Here is a 22,238-nt window from a genome sequence, read left to right on the forward strand (position 1 = left end):
CCCATATAAATGAAAAGAACGGCCAAATTTACATTGGAATATCTAAAGTTTGACACGATTTTTTATGGGGTTACCGAATGCAAGCCTTTGAAAGTCGGTACATTGTAAGAAATTCCCTATCTTATAACACTAGCTCAAAATCCTGTAGCACCAGTTTTTTTTGGGACCCAGTTCACGAGCCTCGTTTTCGAATACCGCGCTCCAAAATCGAGTACCGTCACCGTCATTGTGGTCGCCCATCCCTCTATTTTAAATTAAAAATCAATCGTTTCATCCCCGCACCCCCCCCTTTAAAATAATGTACATAAACAAATAAATAATGTTGATAGGAAATAGTAATTAACTATATAAAGGATGCAATGAACAAATTTATATTTATGTTATTCCTGTCTCTTATACACATCTGATGTGTATAAGAGACAGCTCGTAGAGATGGTAATAGATTTGCCTCAAAATTTATTAAGAAAATAGACGAGATCTTTCGGGCGTAACCCTTTATCAAGTCAGTGATATATATATATATATATATATAATTAAATCAATAAATAATATAAATAGTTACTGGCAACGGAATTCCTGCGAGCCTAATGATGGTGTTGAAAAGAACGCTTCTGTGAACATTATACTAGAATGTTCTTCTGATTTTTATTTTATTATGACGATACCGCTTTGATATAATATACACTTCAGTCGCAATCATCCAATCAAAGTTGTAACGTAGCAATTTATGGATTAACGTTGGAATTTGTCACCTAGATACACGATACCGGTTCCCTCACGGCTTGGTTCGTTCTTCTTATCACTGACTCATTTAACAATTAAGTTATTTTTGTAAGTTTAAATCCGGTTGCTGGTGGTGATTATATTGTTCTGTAATGCGACTTGTCTAGTAGTATTATGCCATACCAAGTATCGATATACATCAACAGATTATGTTCAAAGTTCAGAAAGTTTTTTAGAAATAAGCATACTAAAGAAATAACTTATGAACATTTTTTTCTTTAGAACACAGCTTTTACTGTTGTATTAAATTGTTGTCAGTAGTGTTATGCAGACTTGACACGAGAGACAAACACATCCCATCGTCAAGTGCAAACTCACCCCGTCGTCAAAATTGTCGATGTGTTAAAGCTACCCAACGAAAGTTTAAATCCGGTTGTTGCTGGTGGTGATTATATTGTTTTGTAATACGACTTGTCTAGTAGTATTATGCCATACCAAGTATCGATATACATCAACAGAGTATGTTCAAAGTTCAGAAAGTTTTTTTGAAATAAGTCTACTAAAGAAATAACTTATGAACAATTTTTTCTTTAGAACACAGCTTTTACTGTTGTGTTGAATTGTTGTCAGTAGTTGTTGTAGGTAGCAAACTCACCCCGTCGTCGAATGGCCTCTCATCAAAATTGTCGATGTGTTACCGCTACCCAACGAAAATAGGCTCTACGTAGCAATTTATTGTTGCACTAAATTTAAAATATTGCATATTGGTATTGAATAATTTTTTATTCAATACCATAATAGTACCATAAGCGGTATCGTCATAATAAAATACCATACCATTCAAGAATCATTCACAAAAACGTTTTTCTAATAAATAGTTCTGAAGTCACTTATGTCTAACATTTAGTCAGTGCTTGGCCAATGAATTCATTTCACGAATTAAACTTAAGGTAATGTAACTGTCAGCATATTACTAATAATTGATTGTTTTCTTATTCTTTTTTAGAATCCTGATTGATTATTCAGAATATTTAAATAATAGTCTACGGCAAAATGACAACCACAACACAATACATACGCCAACTCAGACGTTACAGCTTCCAAATATTTGCAAGTGAATACACCCACCTGCTGTGAGATGACTGTGTCAGAAAACTCAGTTAACCATCAACTAGGCGAAAGTGCTACCCTACCAATGCTACGCCTAATTTCAGGCTGCTTTACACTCAGCAGGCCCTTGTTACGTCATGAAATATCATGTGAGTATATAAGCACTTCGTTTTTTGCTTCGATATTGATTAGAAGACAACTGGTGAACACGGACACAATATTCAGAAATATTCTGTTTCTTTTAAATTAGTTGAGTTGTAATATTGGAGGCTGAGCAATAAAACCGTGCGAGAAAGTTGGATAGAACATTATTTTATGGTCTGCAGTGCCTATTTTTAATAGAGTAAGTACAATTACATTGTTTTCCAATCTGAAATTTAAGTAAGTAAACAAATATGGAAACTTGGTTAAAAGCGGATATTTCTGGTTAAGCATGGCAGAAAGTTAAAACGGTTTTAAGAATTCTGGTAGTTGAACCAAAATAATTTAGTAACACAGTAAATTGTTTGCATAAATAATTTCAAAATCTTTCAACAGACCAAGTTATTCCAATAAAATGCAATGTTAGTTTAGAAAGTGTGTCTGCATCTCAGTTCCTATATCTTTAACATAATATTGTGTATATATAGGGGCCTATATATAATTATATAGGCCTATATATATATTATATATAATCCTATATAAAAAAAAACTGTTGACATAAGATGAATAAAATAAGTGAAAAGAATATGAAACGTCACATCACTATATGATACATTTAAATAAACCTACTGTATTTTCTTGTAGTTTGGTTACAACTGTAAAACTATACTTCAATAATTTCTGAATTATACATTTCCAGAAAGTCTGTCATTTTCCATGAAACGTTCTTAAATTTAACTATTCATTTATTTTTTAACGGATTGCTGTTGTTTCTTATAATTGACTTGTCATGTTTTGTGCTATTGAATAGAACTTTATAAAATTTCACACCATGGTATTCGTCTCAAACGGAGAAATGCATAACAAACTTGACATAACGTGTCGTTTTCTTCGTTGCCTCGCTGCTGGATCTATACGTGTGCACTACAAACTGTCTTTTGTCAGAAGTCTGTCAATAAATTTGAAAACCTAAGTGGATATAAAGATTATTAGAAATAAAGTAAAAATTATTCGAAATTAACCTTGCCTTGAAATATTGTTTAATTTATATTGTATAATACGGCCCATAAACCATCAGTTATTTGTAAAAGTGTTTCAGTTTGTTAGCTTATACGTTCCAACATTTAGACTTACCAGTTTTATAGTTGTATCTTATTATGTAGATGTTTTAATATGTTTCTGACTAACTTGAACTGTCTTAAATTGTAGTAGACATGAATATTTGTGTTTAGAATATTTGCCTTCACATTCAAATAGCTTAAGGCTTAATTTTACCAATATGCTACTTCATACCGTTAGCCTAAAAAATATGGTAAACTTTATAGAGCTTCACAATCTGCCATTCTGTAACTGTACTTGTTATTTAAATTAGAATATATTATGAATGATAAGGGCACCAATCAAAATTAAGATATATATTGTTCGAATTCAACAGTAAACATGTAATTTTAATTGTAACAATAAAAAACAAACAGTCTTAGTGGACTCACGGTTCATATTTATTTCAATTCCTATTTTTAAAAGGCTTGTCAAACTTTATATATTTGCTTCTTTCAAATTAGATTGAGAAGATGATAGGGCTAAGGACAGTAGTACTTTTCCTTGCCGTTGTCTGCGTTTCTCAAGCAACGCATTTTCGAGGGGGAACTTTCAGATGGCGCCCATCATTGACACAAGGGCAGGTAACGGTTAATGCTGCTGTTATTGTTGGTACATTTACAAGCATTAATTAGTATTATGTAGATGATTGATTGGCATGAGGAAGGTGATTGTGATTCTGAGATGATGATGATGATGATGATGATGATGATGATGATAACGAGGATGATGATAATTGATGAGGATTATTATTAATAAAATGTATCATTAAGTTTCAGTGAGAATCAACCCATGGAGTAATTATTTTGTATATATGCTTAAGGTATATACTAAATGTTAATATGGGTTATTTAATTTCAATATAGGCCTATTTATCAACATTTTTATGTATAAACGAAATTGCTTATATATTAAAATATAATTATATCACGAACTCGTGGAAAAACTCCAATAGTAAATGAGTATTGAATGTATATTTGTATTCATATTTCGTAAATAAATCAAGATTGTTATTGATTGATTGATTACTGAAGATGATTTCGATCAAGCTGCATACATCATTTCTATAATGTGAGCTTATCTCGTGCACACAACTAAAGTTAGTAACGTTTTCTGCTCATGTCAACTTTTTTTAAACAATACATTGTTATTTTAATTTGAATGACAATAAAAATTGTCATTGTCAATTGAAAAGATAGAAATATGACCTTTTGTCGTCGACAACAAACCTCGTATTTAATCACTATGATCATTAGAATTTGCGTCGTGGCAACAAGGGGTGAATACCGTACATATGTTGTATATTATTGAATTAAACGTCAGTCTATATTTTTGTGGATTCGCTGGGATAATGATTATATCTTAAATTGAAACAATAATTCATTTTAACTGTTACTTTCCGCTTCTGACAAAAATGAGTTCGTTTCCAACCGTGATTTAACGAATATCATACTTTATCTGCGGTAGTTCTCTCCCTTAAATTAATATTAATTTTCTTCCATTTCTCGATTTTGGCATTTTCAATATTTATTCTCATCCCACTACTTTATGCCTACAACTTTCTGATATGCAAAACATACCTCAACTATTTACAAATCGTTTCCAATGGCAGGTGAAACGTCTCAACATCTCAACGTTCATGAATATTCATACTTTAATAACGGAAAATATGTGATAGGGCGCCTCTTGTGGGATTTCTAGCTCTTTCAGTTATAATACACCCACGGTTCAACTTTCTTTTGCTTAAGGCGCAGAGATCTATCTTAGTTTGTATTAGTCAACATCAAGCAAAATGGATTAGGCAATTAGAGATCTGCTAGACAGATAAGTTAAGTTCCATAGGTTGATTTGGATCCAGATGATGTTCCATTTTGTTCGAATGATTATAAGTTTGTGATTGTGGCATTCCAAATGTTTGAACAAATTTATCAAGTCACCAATCGGTACTACAAAAACCACTTAATGCACCTTAGATTAATGGGCATAGAAATTAAATGTGAGAAATTTAGTCCTAATTTTCTAATGGCAATTTATATTTCCACTATCAGATTTTACTATAATAAAATAAATATATATTCTGACAATATGTCGCCATACTGCGTTAATTCTACAGTGATCCTACAGAGTAATCCTATTACGCCATTATCAATAATATTAAGGTTGGAATTATTAATATATTGATTGCTGAGCACGTGCAGATCCTGCCTAATCTACAACATATTAAAATGTATTTATCGAAATATTGGTATACATAATTGTTTAAGAGGAAACGTGTGAAAAAGAGTTCTTAAAATAATTAATGTACTACGTTTTAATGAAATTTTATTGAAAGATATCTAAACAATTTCTAAAAAGCAAAAAATAGCCTTTAAAGGTTCAACTAATAAATGCTCTCTACGTTTCCTCGTAAAGATGTTTGGTATCATATTTCCTCCCCTGCGTTGAGGCTTCAAAAGCAGGTGAGCCAACGTGATATAATAATTCTACCTGACTGCCAAAGACGAAAACTCCATCGCAACCGAGTCTACTCGCTCCTTAAGTCTCACCTAACAAATCATATATTTATTAATTTAATTTCGCTACGCTTGGGCACTTGCTAGGTTTAAAGGATACCGATGCGTTATCAGTAATCATCTGAACATATCTACAAATGCATGCAGTTACCTGTATTAGATGAACTTCACACCGCGCTTCTATTTTTGTAACTATCTGTTGAGCACACTTTAGTGCATTGGTGGTTGGCAAAATTTAATTTTTGAACACTTTGCATTCGATACTCCGTCCATACTTCAATTATTTTTATTCTTAATCAAAATTAAAATTAACTTAATTATTTTCCGTAATTGACTAACAAAATTTCATCGAATGATACCAGTACGCCTTCGACATTTTAGGGATTGTTTGTGAAAATAAAGATAGTCGTTTTAGCCAATGGTATTGCGGTATTCTTATTATTTGTAATTAATATCATAACAAAATTAATTCGTCATTTAAACTTACAGGATGAAAACACTTCCTGTAAATATCAAGTATTCGCAATCATTGCATCTTTCAAACGAACCTCTAAATTACTACCTTCTATCCTAAAATATGTCTTTGCAACTTTTATTTTTACTGCAAACATTTTTGTCTCATAAATCATCTCTTAAATTTAAATATATAGATCATTATCTCTAGACCAAAATGAAAAACATGTAAACGAGTTAAATGAGTGTGTCATTTTTAGTTAAAAACAAATAAATATAACTAGGATAAATGTGGACTTAGTTATTCCAGGGAGCAGTCATATTAGCTGGTTATTCGTTTTTATTTTATAAATGCCGATTAATGGTGATGCTAATACTATTTAGCAAATAAACAACGAACAAAGAAATGAATTCCATTTACGCAGGGTGTCCTGTGTAAAACGCGTCTTGGTATTTATTCATTTTTTCCAATTTATTTATTTATTTTTATTTTGTACAAATGATCATTCTAAATAACGTTGTTTTGTTTGTTTTTTGGGGGTTTTTTTTGTACAAATAAACATTCTAATTATTTAAAAATTTATATCTTATTAGCACTTCCAAAACACCCAATATATAACGTGCGCCTGTACCGTATTTAAGAATGGAGGAACGCGCAGATCTGGTGAAAGGTCGCTGTTGTTAAACATGGCTGGAGAATATAACAAGTGAAATTGAAAAGTTATTGCTCTAAGTGACATTTAAGTTATGGTTATATTAGACGCGACAATTTGAACCAGTTCTTACAATAGTTTTGTGGTTTTTGATACTCTTGTATTTTTTATCAGAAAAAAGATTAAGGTTAACTGTAAATTAGAATTTATAATGGAATTTTACTTTAGGCTATGAAAGAGGGCGTCCTGTTTGAGGATATTTTTGATAGAAAGTTTTGTGTATCGCATGCGAGAGTTCATGGGCGCCTGTTGACAGTAACTTAGCTAACAGCAGGAATTATTATCATATTTCAAAATGAATGTGGCTTAGGCCCCACTTCAAGGGGCCATTACATTCCATTTACCATTTCCATATTATGAAGTATTAACTAATAAAATGTTGAATTCCTGTCGTGCCGTAAACATTGCGCACCATTTAAATTTAACATCAGATAGTTTCGATTTGGTTTTTGTGGCTTTATATTTCTTGGAAAGTCTCTGTGATATATGTTGTTGTTAATTACAGGTTGATTTCACAATTGATTTGTTTCATATACATTTCTAAATTAATAATCCTACCATGATCAGGCCCAATTGTGAATCTGTTTTTAGTTTATAGTCTCTGTAAATTAATTAAAGAGCACAAATTTCAAAATATCTTTGCCTGTAAAATTCAATCAGTTTAATACATCTGAAGGCCACCAGTTATACCGTTTTTATAGTTTTTTGTTAACTGCCTTAACAAATTAGCCTACGACAAAACAAAACTGACAATACACCACTAAATATAAGATTTAGACTAAGGTTTGTTTTGAGGAATTCTAAACAATAGCATAGTTAATTATTGAAAAAATATGATAAAGACACGATCACGCAACAAGCCTGGCGTAAAACTGTTGATATAGATTGTCAGCACTGACCTAGAGTGTGTATGCAGTTGGCAGGACTGCCAATCATGGGGACTAGAGATCGAGTCTCTGGTAGCATTATGATACTTTAAACTTGCTGACATGACCACACAGAATAACGCGCTTGATTATCAGCGGTGTATGGACTCCGTCATGCTTGGAAGCAATACTTTACGTTAAGCCATGAAACTCTCAAAAACGATTTTAACAGAAGTGTCATACTTGAGCTAGATAATTATTATCGCTCAAATAAGCAGATAAAAAATTGAATCAATTTGAAGATTCATGCTTTTTAATTTTTATTTTAGATTGAAATTTCATGGCGTGTATCATGGAGGCGATCATACGCACCTCGTAATGACTTCTGGTGTGAATATCCTGGACAGCATTTGGGTGGTGAGGGCGATATTTTGTGCGTTGAGTGTCGCCGTCGAATCTACAGACAGCTTGATTTCAATTGCACAGATTTCAGCGATCACAGTAGTGAAGACTGGAGCACTGGTGTCGGATCCTTCCTGTACACCCCTGATAGGGAGGTCTTTACTATCAGGTAATATACATCTTTTCCCAACACTACCTACATACTTTACAATTTATATACACATAAAGCACTACCACAAGACGGTTTAAAGTATCTTTACGTATAACAACATATATTTATATAAGAATATATATATATGTATACTATACACATCTAGATGTGTATAAGAGACAGGTGTATAAGCCTGTACATACATGAATAGATACAAAAGTCTAAATATATAGGCACGTATCAAGCATAGCTCTTCCTTTTTCAGTTGCCTGTAAAAAGTGTCACTGGCATGATTTGAGCATCCAACCTCTCGCTATCAAGGCGAGTACCATACCACTATACCACAGAAACACAGATCTATCACCCAGATACCTTCTCTCATACAACTATATTTTGCGCTAACATAGTGGATTATAATTTATGAATATGTATACTTGTCATTCTTCGATAATAGACCTCTGTAAATAAAATTATTATTATTGTTATTATTATTATTTAGGTACGAGGAGGAGTCCACCAGTTACTGGATTTATTTACAAAACTATGGCGATGCCAACTATTGGAATATGATTTCAACAATTGATCTCCGACCTCGACCCGATACGCGACTACCTAACGCGTCACCATACACCACTGTTATCCCCATCATCAGGGTGCAACAAGGCTGCTCTAGCAAAATCAGAATCCCAGGTAGGTCGCACAAGGTGCAAAATATTATAAACTTAGCATTTTCTCATAACGCCAAGTTGCGATCTCCAGATCAAGCACCGCGCTAAGGTGATTTTTTTTTTCTTTTGCTAAGCGCCGTTCCTAAAATGTAGGCCTACTACTATTTGAATAAATGACGTGGCGCTTAATTGTCAGTAAATATTAAAACTATTAAACAGCATTAGATCAATAATACCAATGTTGCAACAAGTATAATTATTTTAGAACTCTAATGATTTAAAAACAGAGCATCTCTCGAATAAACGCCTCTGTCGAATTAACACCATAAAAGCCTCCAACAATAATATAATAATCGCCAAACAACGCTTCATTTACAGTTGTATGTCTACTCACCCTTTCCTTGACCACTCAATTTATGATTGGTTATGATGCATATTTTGTGCATATTATTTTATTTTATTATTATTATTATTATTTATTTATTTTTTTTAATTATTATTATTTATTATTATTTTGCTTCTTTTTCATTTTCTGTACTTCAATATTGTCCAGTTAAGGTAGTTGTTAGCGAATTAGTTAAAAGCTAGCAGAATAATTTTGAAACAAATAATTAATTAAACAACAAAGATAAGAAAACCTGTGAAGGATGCTGCCCTAAACTGTGATTCAACATTGTGCAGCTCTCTTTAATGTGTCACACACATTGAAGCAATTTAAACAGTTAGTTAACCTTACCGTACTTACTGCATTTCCTTTCAAACAAAATTAAATTCTATTTTTTCCACAGTGAATGATCCAGACAGGGACACCGTCAGGTGCAGATGGACAAGTCCACATAAAAACGAATGCCCACCTACTCAGTTTGATCATTCTGTTTGCGGTCGTCTCACCGAAGGAAGCACCCTAGATGCTGTAAGTTACGATGGATCTATTAGCGTTTGTCTGTTTATGTCAAAAAGAAAGGTTTCAGAAAGGTTTCAGTAAGGTGTGAGAAGCTATTAAACAGTTCTCATTGAACTAGTAACAAGTTTGTGTGTTTTGCAGGATGAGTGTGAAATTTCCTTCCCATCGACAGCCGAGGCTGGTTGGTACGCTGTGTCCATGATGATTGAGGATTTTGCAACCCCATCTTCAACCAAGGCTTTAAGTACCATTCCCCTACAATTCCTCATCAAAGTGTTTCCTCTCGGTGGGTATTCGATTTCTTTGAAGTTTTTCATAATAAAACTGCTATTTCCAGCCAGACAGATATGAAAAACATCCCAGCTAACAATTTTACGTCATAGTTACGTTTATGTGGAACCATAAGTACGTTTCTATAACGTAATTTCTGACAAAATAACGTTGCGGATGTTACTGCAACAGTGTCTTAAGGTTATTTTCTGACATAACCAAACTACGATCACAACATTTGTTATAATAAAGTTTCGTATTTGTTGGGACAATATATGATTACTAATTTGTATGTTTACTTGTGATCTAAACGTAAACAATAAATATGGGCCATTTTTCAGATGAACCATGTCGCCAACCTGAAATCTTTGAGCCTCCGGGCACCTGCTTTTACTTGAAGCCTAACAGACCGTGGAGTATTGACGTCAAGGCGCGAAGTGGTCGTCGGGGTGTTGGGTAAGTCGATGAAACAGTTTAAATAATTTCAAAAATAAGCCTTGAGGAAACATACCATATTGTCATGTCAGCATCATGTAATCTCAATTCCGCTTTCGAAGGCACTGTGCAGAATTACAAAGTTTTAAGTTACCAATCAGTTTATGTATATAGTGTCTCAGCGTTTATGTATCATTATTTCACTGACATGTTATCCTGCGTTGGCCTGGTATTTCGAGCCATGTCCTGGAGTGTTTGTAACTTATTCATATTTTGTTTTGCAATTAGGATAAATAAAAGAATAAATAATCAACCTATTAAATTGTTCAACAAAACTATTTTTTTAATGCATATAAAAATTATATATAAATGTCTATTTTCTAACAGAATTGTTGAGATTGGAACTGTTTCACCAGCCGGAATGACGAAAACACCAGTGAAGCGAGTAAACCGCTCAAAGAACGACTATGTGGTTACCCTACAGTGGATTCCTCGTGAAGCTGGTGTCCATTTTGTCTGCATGTACGCAAGAGATACATACGGGTAAGTGATCACATGACGTACAATGTCTATGAGATAATCTATAGATATCAATAGATTTTTTTAAAACTCTTTGAAACATATTAATTGGATGAAGGATGTTATGGTTTGTGTAATGTTACATCTATTAGTAATAAAAAGTCGTAAATTCATATTTATATTATCAATATTAAATTCTGTATTCTATATTGTAGAGTTACAAGTGACCAGAGGTGCCTAAGATTGATTGTTACAGGATCATTGATCAAAATATAAATTATGTGTAACTATCTTTTTAACAATTATGAGATATTAAACGAGTTTTAGGCCATAATTATTAAAGTTTAAAATAAGGTACGCTTTCTTCTATTACATCAAAAGTCATTGTTGTTGGTAACAAATTAACTAAAACTATGGATGTAATTACAGGTTCCCCGGCAAGTCGGATTGCTCCACAGCCTCCGAAGATCGTACCAAAAAAATCATTTCCATCACCATTGCAACATGTTATTCCTGAAAACGACGAATGGGTTATCAGTTTTGATAAGCCGGTAAGGACTTAACTTTATGAAGAATATTGTTACTTGTTAGCCTGTTTCGATCCACTGCTGGATGTAGGCCTCTTCAACATATCAGTGTTCCACTGTGTTCTCCTGCGTCCGCTGTTTCCTGTCCTTGCCACTGAACTTCCTAATGTAATCTTGCCATAGCTGGGTAGCCTTTTTCTGTTTCCTCTTTGAACGCGGTGTCCTCTCTCTGACTCAACGTGTTCATTTATTCTCTCATTATTATGTGTTCTGCTCAAATTCATTTCCCACATTTTATTTCTTGAACATGTCATTGATCATAGTTCCTTGCCTTGGGTTAATGTTAGTTTTGTCACATCGTGAAGATAATTAGGTTGAAGAAGAATACTTGTAATCCTTACAAAAATATTGTGTTTGTACCTGGTTATAGATATAAAAGTTGATAACAGTGTCGTTTTAAATAAACTACAAAGTTTTATGAATAAATCAATTATCTTTCTAGATTAAAAGACCATCAACACCAACGTTCATTGAACTTGTTGACCCAACAAAGCCTGTACCACCAATCTATAGGGTCGATGCAGCATCAAATGAAGTGAGGTTTAATGAGACGTCCCTCTCGTTCAAGACCCCAGGACTTCTCCTAAAGGACAATACCATGCACATGATCTCAGTCGATCCTGGTATTGCACGCGTCCAGAACCCAGATCCTTGCGCAGCTAGGACGGACACACAACAGAGCGGTTGGATGTTCCGTACAAGTGAGTCATAAGGAATGTTAAGACATTCAGATATTTACTTAACAATAATAAATTGTTTAACGTACCGGTACTTTCAAAGTAGAATTTCACGAATATATATTTCTCTGGTGAGGTTTGGGTGTGATTCCCGAAATTCAACGGAAAATCTTATCTTTCTATTCCTCTCCCATTCCGTCTGTCTACTTATCGTAGGTTTTTTAATATAGTACAATGTCTACAGCACTTTATATTGATCGAGATTAAGCCTGTATAGCCGTCTTCTTATCAATGAGCTTGTATTTTCTTGGATGAATACAAGGTTTAACACTTTGTAAGGCTAAATCAGGTTTAATGTTGCAAACTATTCGGTTGAAGGTGTTTCAACGAATTTAGGTATTTATATTATCTTTTAAAGCAAGCATAGTTAACATTTGTTTTCACTATTTATAGATTCGTCACTCATTCCGCGTGAACCCGTAGTTGAATGCCATGATTCTCACATGACAGTTTATATCCACCGAAGCATCCTTCGCGACGTCAGTTCACGTCGTCTGCATCTCCACGACCCTGTCTGTCGAGGAAGAGATCTGAACGAAACCCATGTGATTTTACAAACTGGCTACAACGAATGCGGAACAGTTATTCGGGTGCGTTCTAATAACTATGTCAAATAATAATTTATGAATAGGCTTACACATCTTTTTGAAGGGCGTTTATTCGATCGGAAGGAGGAGTCTTTAGTTTTTTTGGTTTTTTTTTACAAAAATGTATACGTAGATAGGTATAGGTAAATGTAAAGGTAGGAGATTAACCCATAACTTGCAGCGTCATTGTGCTGAATTGCGTATGGGCGTGGTCCGTGACTATAGTACCTAGCAGCCGCAAAGATGCGCTTCATGGTAGCTACATGTTTACATCAATTCAAAACGACAGGGGCTGAAATAAACCATAACATCGGGGTAACCCCATACTCTTCCGAACGATGCAATGGGTTCTTTAAAGTGCCAGATATATATACTGGACCTCCATTTTAAGTCCTTATTCTACCAAACGAACCAATGGGTGAGGAGCGGCTGGAACCAGCGCCGATGTTAAGGCTTTAGCTAGCGGCGCCCCTGCATTACCGCTCGGCCATTCTATTCGCCTATAGGCCACCACAAATGAACTTCCCTTCATTTCACTAAAAATTTAGAGCACTATTATTTTTGTAAGAATGTGTTATTATATTGTATGATCGGGTTATTATTCCAATACTAGAGTAAAACCAAGGAACAGTGAAACAAACAGTAAAACAAATAAACAGTAAAACAAAGTGAGAGAATGGTGTTGAGCGAACAGGCCTAGATACAGTAATCATTCTGTCATCATAATGGCTGACCTATACATCATTCATGGCAAATATTTATCTTTGAATCGACATTTGAAGATTAAAAATTATTTTGGATGGTATGTATTAATTTTTTCAGGCAAAATCGGATAACATCGCACTCTACCGAAACACAATTCGTGACCGCCCCAGATCAGAGAAAGGTGCTAGCAAGATTTCGCGAGATTTACGACATCTTGAAATTAAAGTAATCTGTGAGATGGAGAGTGAAGGCTTAACCCATGGGCATTTCTTACCCAAGATGGCAAAAAAGACATACGTAGCAAAGAGTGAAGGCCGAAGCAACTTTACCTTCCAGATGTTCGAATCTGCGGACTACAGACGACGCGTGAGTCTCAACGAGTACCCTGCGCTAGTACAAATGCGCCAAAGAATGTACTTTTCTGCTAAAGCCAGAGACACTTCGAAGAGGATCCTCATCGAAAGCTGTAAGGCTACTCCTACGTCAGTTCCCGGAAGCAGAGCCAATCAGCTTTACGAGTTTGTAAAAGACGGGTACGCGTTATTAAAATATATCAAATAATTTATTACAATTTATTGTAATTTTTTGCCATTATAGTATTATTATTATCATCTTCACCACGTCACTACCACAATCGTCATCATCGTCGTCATTGTCATCATCGTCACCATCACTGTCATTGTCATCGACATCGTCATGAACATCGTCATTATCATCATAAGCATCGTCAATCATTATAATTATTATCATGTGAATTAACTTAACTCTTCGTATTCTGATACATAGAATCAATGGGTTTTGTGTTTACCTTTTCCAGATGTCTAATTGACAGCACTATGAGAGTAGAGTATACTCCCTCGATCTCTGAACAGCGATTTTCTATTGAATCCTTCTCTTTCATGTTCCATGGTCTACATGGAGAGGTAAGATTTCTAGAATAATTACAATCGAAATTGTATAGATTTTATTAAAAGAAGTAAAAAAAAATCATGTACCGATGATATTGGGTAAAGTTCTGTGTTACCAAAACTTTCACATTTTGTTGGATCAGAATTTGGATTAGAATTGCTTTAAAGTCATTATACTATTCATTAATATTATATTTTAATCAATCAATCGTTCAGATAATCAACCAGCCGGCCAACAGACCAATCAATCAATCAATCAATCAATCAATCAACGTGCATCAATATTTATGACAGAATACAATCAGTGGCCCTGGGCCCCTATAATTTAAATTCCTGGATCCGCCACTGACAATGACCAATGACACAGTGATGTTGTTATTTGATTACTCCGTATTTTATACTGTTCGTGCGTTTACATTTACGTTTACCTGATAACATTTTTAAAATACTAATAACCCAGCTAAAAATATTACGTTTTAAAAACGTTATAATAATGTTTGAACGTTCTTACAACGTTGTGTGAACGTTATTTTGTGACATACCAAACCACAACTTTCGCGAACGTTATAGGAACGTTTTGTGTTTGCTGGGAAGTCCGTCACTGCAAGGCTTGTATTATTATATCGTGATTTATTTATTATTTTCTGTTAGGTTTTCCTGAGCTGCCGGGTGTTAATATGTGACCCTACCGATAGGTTCTCTCGCTGCAGTCAGGGGTGTTCCAGTGACAACAGAGGCAAACGATCAGTAAGCGACATATCCGCTGAAATGGTACTGCCCTTGGCAATTTAAATATAGGTAAGAACCGTAGTTAGCCTATTTGTTTTCAGAATATATTGTTGTTAACGCTAATAGCTTAAAAAGTTATATTCAATAGGGCTATTTAAATCCTTTTATTATGTGAGTTATTAGATTTAATATAAAACATAATAATTCGGTTCTTTTAGAATTTTTGAACTGGTTATCAATTTAAAAGTTTTTTAACACTGACTCCTGTTTCAATCCGTGTTGATTACTAATTTGATCATTTTAATCATTTTTGTTCAACATTTAAATTAAATTTCTGTACATTTTGCAAATTTACGATACAGTACTGTATATAAATTTAACTAGATGCTGTAAACATTACACTGATAATGACCGCATGTCAGACTACTCATTTTCTTTTTTCCCCGTAAATTAGATATCCCGAGGAAAACGTAGATTTCTACAACTGCATTACATTTGAAACGTTGAAGAAACGGATATTAATATCAAGACACACGAAACGCATGAAGAGGCATGAAGACGCGTGGAGACACTTAAAATAGTGTCTCGTGTGTTCCACGAGGACCGCAACGCTTCATTTGTATAGCATTTCGTTGAGAGGTTTTTCTAAATGCTTAAAGTTCTGCTGAATTCTTGACATAATAAGGTATTGGTTTAAAAAAAACCGATACCATTCGGATTCTGTGATATTTGTATATATTGTATTGTCTAACCTCTTGGTCATATTTTAACAATGGAAAGATTTCTGATCTGTCAGGGAATTTCAAAAATCTGGGACAAAGCTTTATTGTTGAATAAATCTGTATACTAAAAACTTTAGACCAGCTAACTTGAAATTTCCCGAAATTATGTAAATATGGAAAGAGCTACTCTAAAATCATTGGATGATTGTTGTCACGTGTTTAGCTGTTGACTAAACTGAGGGTCACGCGATGTACCTAACAGAATGTTCGTAATTATGGGAAAGCTATTTTTTAGAGTTGAATTTAGTGTTTTTCAAATATAATGGTATTTAAAATATATTATGAGCTAGCTATGTGCGAGTCAGTTCAAAACATGGAATTTAACTACTGCGGCACCAATTTCCGCATATAATTATAGTAAAATACATTATTACGTCATACCTATTATTTAAATTGATTGTACTTATGGTAATGTAAACCAGTTCAGTATAATAAATAAATAACAGCACTGCCTTATTATTATGTATAAATTAAAACTGCACTATAGACCTGCGATCATACGATATTATTTTGGAAGCTAGATAGATAGCATTGGAACTAGTGTGCCTTGTGTGCGTTTCATGATTACTGATTTCAGATCGCTATATAAACTTTGCTCAGGTTATTCATATTATTATTATTATTAATATTAATATTATGAAAAATACATAATATTATGCATGCAGCCAAAAAAAAAAACCAAAAAAACCAAAAAACAAGTAGGCCCTATACCTCGCGTTGAAATAATAATAATAATAATAATATAATAATAGATTCATAACATTGATTTAAATTAAAGCAGCTGATGAAATAGCGCATAGAAAACATGATAAATGTTATGTACAGAATTAATTGCTGGTAAATTAATATTAATTACTATTCGACCATTATATAATATATAGAATTAATTAATTAATTGAAAAATAGACGTCGGGATTGCTTAACTATAGTCTCGGGGCATAGCTTAAGTCGATTAGACAAATATATACTGGCTTTCATTACCCTTTGAAAAATTAATTGTGGTATTTATTATCTCAAATACCGTAAGTTATGCATGGCCCAGTGTCGTCACGTTTAAAATACTGCTATTTAAAAAAAAAAACTCTTATTATAATATCGCATCAGATCTGCTCATGATAGAAGTGATCGTGAACCCAAACCTACTGGAACAGTGGATGGAGGTCATAGATGATGATTAATTTAAGTAAATATTTTCTGAATTATGAAACAAAAATGAATGACGATTGATGTTTGTCTAGCACCATATTTATAGACATAGGCATATTGCTTACATTAATAATGTATACATGTTTATATTTTTCTTCGGTACAAAGAGAAGTAATAAAAACAGCTATCTTTGAAATATGTATATTTCGCTGATTTCTTAAATGCCAGACCATCCGCTCCAGGCTCAAACCTCTACAAGAAACCAGAGATCAATAAATAAAACCTATATTATATACCAACTATATTATTAATATCATACATATAACTTATTTATTTCAATATATTGTTTGAGGTCTGTTTCTTGTAAAAAGAATTGTGATAAAGTTGCTGATAAATAAAGTACTAAATCTCAATGTTACATTCGTAATTTAATTACTTACGTGTAAAACTAGACATAGAATGAACATAGATTTCGACTGAAAACTAAAGATTATTTCTTCGTAATAGATTTTCACATTTTGCGGACCCCCGGCTGATACGGTCGCTGCGCGTATCTTTGGCGATAAAAATGTATGATGTATTTGCCAATTTTCCGAATAAATTAAGTTTATTATTGAATAACTATGTGAATGAGAATAAAAGTCACCCAGGCTTGTAATAAGATCTGTTTTTCCAATACTGATTGAGGTTGACTTTTCCTATACTCCTGATTTCAGTGTAGCTCACTTGCCTTTAAATATCGACACCTATGCTGGCTCCTCTACGAAACGGGTTTTTGCAGATCATAATCAATTATCTTGTTATGTTTCTTAACATCATCAACACTGTTGCAGGCAGGCCTACAGATGATTAAACTAACTGTTTTTTACAGTAATGATTAATTGTTCTATTTTTAATGGCGCCTTTAAATCTCGTCCAAAGTCATGTCTATTGCGAAGACGATCAATTTTCCTAGCACAAAAGCTGCAAGCTGATTGGTCCATAAGTTACAAGTCTTTTCCAGAATTGGCTAGAGCAAGATCGTCCTGTTCCTAAATTTATTAGAATTCTTAGAAGTCTCCCCTAGAGGTCTCATCGTGTAGGCCTATAATTAATTACAGAAACTCTATATTTTCTGCATTTACTTTAATTATGAATACTGTTGTAGCCGTGTGTTTTTACGTTTTGTCTCAAAATTCGAAATTGCTCCAGTGTGAACCTTTCACGTGATTAATGAGCTACTGACGGTATTTCACTGCTCACCTTTCACCTTCGAAATAATCGCCGCTGACACAATAGTGGTATTATAGGCTTAACACAATGAATACCACACAGAGCACAATATTGTTAAAGCGTTTACCGAACGATTGGTTGGGAGTATGGCTGTTGTATCGCAGTCAGATATCGACGCTTACAAGCGAGATGGGTGTGTATGTCTTCGTGATGTTTTCTCATTAGATTGGATTGAGAAGATAAAGATAGGAATAAGTACCAATAAGGCTAATCCTAGCGTGTATTCGGAGAACCTCCTTGGAAGTCAGGGAGACGGGTACTATTTCAACGACTATGGCAACTGGAGAACAATACCCGAGTTTAAAGAGTTCGTATTGCAATCTTCGGCTGCAGAGATTGTCGGGCAGCTTCTAGAAACAGAGGTAGGCCTAAGGTAGAATGACGTCAGACATAAACAGTGGCGTATATCTAGAAGTCCTGAATTGGGGGTGCTGATGGGGGGGCCTCGAAGGTGAAGTGGGGGACGCGATGATCAGTTGAGGGGCGCTAATTCGCAAAATATGGCGATTTTTAACTACTTAACTAATGACAATGGATATTTACAATAATTAGGCCTACAATTAGTATAGTGATGATGGTGATGACGATGATGATGATGATGACGATTCAGATTATGAGACGAATCTGATGATGATAATGAAGATGATGATGGTCATGATGATAAAAAATAAGGCAAAGACAATAATAAAAACAATAAAATGCAAAAAAATGTTTGCACAAGCCAGACCGACCCAAAACACGAAATGCTTGGCCCCGATAATGGCAATGGCATAGCCATGGAAGCATTTTGCAAGTGGTCAGGCCAATATAGTAACAGCGGGGTAGGGTTGGGCACAAAATACTTTGGTTGTTACATTGACCAGCCACACCTATCCACTGATACAGGATTTTAAAGTTAGTGCGATCTGGGCATATCCACCCCAGCCCCCACCATGTTTGGGGCAAGGTGCACCATTTTTTAAATATGGCACGACAGTGGCGTAACAGTTAACAAAATAACTTATTTTCTGAAGTGATCCCTAGTAAAACCATCCCCACTGAACACCGTCTCTATATAGGCCCTATCTAGAATGGACAATAAAAATGTTGTTTATGACAGGGGATTATTTACAATTTATTTCTATTTTATTGAGGTAACAATTATCCTGTCAGATAACATTCTGGTATTTCAGATTTTAGGTTTTGGTGCCGGAATATTGATTACTAATTATATTATACATATACAAAAATACTTTATTGTCATAAAAATACGCAGTACAATATATACTGCACATGTACTTTACTTTAAATTAAAGTTTTGTAGCCTGAATATAAGATTATATATTGAAGTATATTTGCACGAACCTAGTCCTACAAATTTTGATCGGAGCATGCTTTTACTATGTTCACAGCAGACTGAAGAGATCCCCATAACTGACTGTCGCCGGGCGAGGGTGTGTGTGTAATGTTCATGAGGGACTATCCCATGAAGATTTTTTTTAAAGAATATGACCTTATATGGCATCCTATTCTTAGGGTATGAATCAAGAAAAAATTAGGCATCATATTCACAAAAAAAAATGTCCTCTACATTATGCTAAAGAGTTTGCCCAGAATAGCACCCAGGTTTAAACTGTTATATCTGGACACAGTACCGTAGCATGACTCAAATTAATGACCAAATCACATTTCGTCAATCAATGTAGATGTATTGCGAACTAAAAGATAACTTGTTCAAAATTCAATTTCTTATCAGTGTCACATTAGATAAATTGACTTGCTTATTCCTCCATTAATAAAATGCAAGGAACACGAATACATAATGATACAATGAATAACAGTGAACAAATTTACACAATGTGCAATGTATTGTGAAATATAAAGAACATGCTAATAGATAAAACATGTGTTATGAATACACAGGATGCAATATGCTATGCATTTTTATTTTGGAAGTAGGCCAACAAATTAATGAATACAGTAGAATTTCGAGAGGTCTGAAGCATTAATAAAATAATTTATCACGCTCTAAATGAGGTGTACTATCACTTGAATCTTTAAACGTAGTTAATTAAGTGCTGTGTTTGCTTTTGCATAGACCATATAGGCCTACCGATTACACTTTAATTTTAGTCAATTCTTAGTTTATTTATGGCAGACAGACCATATATGTATAGGCCTACACCTCCATGGACAGATCTACCAGAAGCCAAATTATAAAGACATAGGACTACCTAATATGCACAAGATTTAAGGGCGATCCAAATAGATTTTTTTTTTTTTTGTGAAAAGCTGGTTAGTTTTAGAGGAATCCAGGTGTTCAGGTGTTCTACCGAGTAAACTTTGTTTACATAGGTGCCCAGAGAAAATATGAAATAATTATGATGATGATGGTGATTATGTTAAAGGTGATGATGAGAGGACGATGATAACGATGACGATGATGACGGCGATAACGATGATGATGATGATGATGATGATAATGATGATAATGTTGATGACTATGATAATGACATAGGCCTACTTTATATTATGGTGGTGGCATGGTTTGAGTACTGAAGTGAAGTGAGCCCAAACTGCAATCAAGGGGAAAGAGCCGACTCCAACTCCCAGAATTGTATGAATAGTTAGTAGTTATTTTAATATTTATACCTCTAAACATTTTCAAAATCAATCTTTATTATTAAATTAAAAATTCTCAACAAAAACAAGCGCATGGTAAATTTTCTTTAAATATATAATAAATTCATATAATTAATAGGTATCCGTATATATTTATTAAAAAATAATATCAATTGAGAAAAAGTGGTCCGGCCAAAGTAGGTGCGGCCGGTGCGGTTCCGACTGCCATGTAATGGTAATGATAAGAATATGTACACTAATTACCTGTACTCGCGCGAATAAGCGCCCGTTTGAATAAGCGCCCCTCTCGAATAAGCACCGTAACGTGAACATTTCCTTAAGCGCCCCATTTGAATAAACGCCCCCTCGATAATTCATTCAATTCTGGACTGCGGATGTTGGTATGGTTTGAGGTGTGGAGTGGAATCACATTCTCCTTTAGTCAATATCAAAATGAGGATATTTATCTTGGACAGATGAGAGCTCTCTGGACAGACAGTATATTTCCAACTTTCATCATCTTACTTTTTTCTATAGCCTAGTCCTACGGCTTTTCCGACAATTCGCAAAACCTGCAATGATCATGCAATTCTGCTAATCTCAATCGGCATGGCCAATAAGTAACCACCACCACTAATTTCATCTGTTATTCTGCTGTTATGTGATAATGTACTCACAACATTCTTGTCATGGTAAGCGATTTTTGATGACGATTCTAATGATGATAATGAGGATGATGATGGTCATGATAATAAATATGAGACAAATACCCTTAATTTTTTTAGTGTTAAACTGTACTATCAAAACAATTTTTAGTTTTGAAATAATTACGATTTGCAAAGATATTCACCAACTGGATAAGCCATTGGCCCTTGCTTGGGCACGTGCAGGAAACAGACGACTCCCTTCATTTCCTTGTTCCAATAACTTGATTCACAGAAGGTGGGTTTCTACCACGAGCATGTTCTCACGAAAGACGCAGGGACGTACAAAGTCACACCCTGGCACATGGACCAGTCCTACTACCCAATAGATGGTGACAAGGTAGGTGAGATACGTAAACATTATTCTGTATAGGGGTGTTTCTTTGAGTGTCAGAGAAGTTTCCTATGCCATGGAGAAGAGATTTGTGGCTGTCAGGGTCGAAGGTTTTACAGATGAGTCTTGTTTATCAAAGGGGTCGATGCGCAAAATGCAAGCGCGGAACAAGTAGGTGGG

The 22,238-nt window shown here is 34.3% G+C and overlaps 2 protein-coding genes across 2 annotated transcripts in view; both read left to right on the plus strand.

The window, feature by feature from the left end:
• Window positions 1–2,022: 2,022 nt before the first annotated feature.
• LOC117109131 lies at window positions 2,023–17,343 on the plus strand. Its single transcript, XM_033251384.1, has 16 exons — window positions 2,023–2,176; window positions 3,537–3,656; window positions 7,947–8,188; window positions 8,670–8,860; window positions 9,627–9,751; window positions 9,884–10,028; window positions 10,354–10,468; window positions 10,835–10,990; window positions 11,182–11,222; window positions 11,396–11,517; window positions 11,996–12,254; window positions 12,684–12,880; window positions 13,700–14,115; window positions 14,400–14,505; window positions 15,142–15,288; window positions 15,674–17,343. Exons 2-15 carry the CDS (start codon window positions 3,546–3,548, stop codon window positions 15,280–15,282), a joined length of 2,367 nt encoding a protein of 788 aa, XP_033107275.1. The 5' UTR covers window positions 2,023–2,176; window positions 3,537–3,545; the 3' UTR covers window positions 15,283–15,288; window positions 15,674–17,343.
• A 1,125-nt stretch (window positions 17,344–18,468) lies between these two features.
• LOC117109121 overlaps window positions 18,469–22,238 on the plus strand; it is a 5,704-nt gene continuing 1,934 nt past the window's right edge. The window contains exons 1-2 of the mRNA XM_033251367.1: window positions 18,469–18,781; window positions 21,960–22,064. Coding sequence (XP_033107258.1) covers window positions 18,506–18,781; window positions 21,960–22,064 — 381 coding nt within the window. The 5' untranslated portion in view covers window positions 18,469–18,505. The remainder of the gene's footprint in view (window positions 18,782–21,959; window positions 22,065–22,238) is intronic.

The sequence above is a fragment of the Anneissia japonica genome, unplaced genomic scaffold (assembly GCF_011630105.1).
Source record: "Anneissia japonica isolate Jap-2015-1 unplaced genomic scaffold, ASM1163010v1 scaffold288023_len281633_cov177, whole genome shotgun sequence".
Classification (NCBI taxonomy): Eukaryota; Metazoa; Echinodermata; class Crinoidea; order Comatulida; family Comatulidae; genus Anneissia; species Anneissia japonica.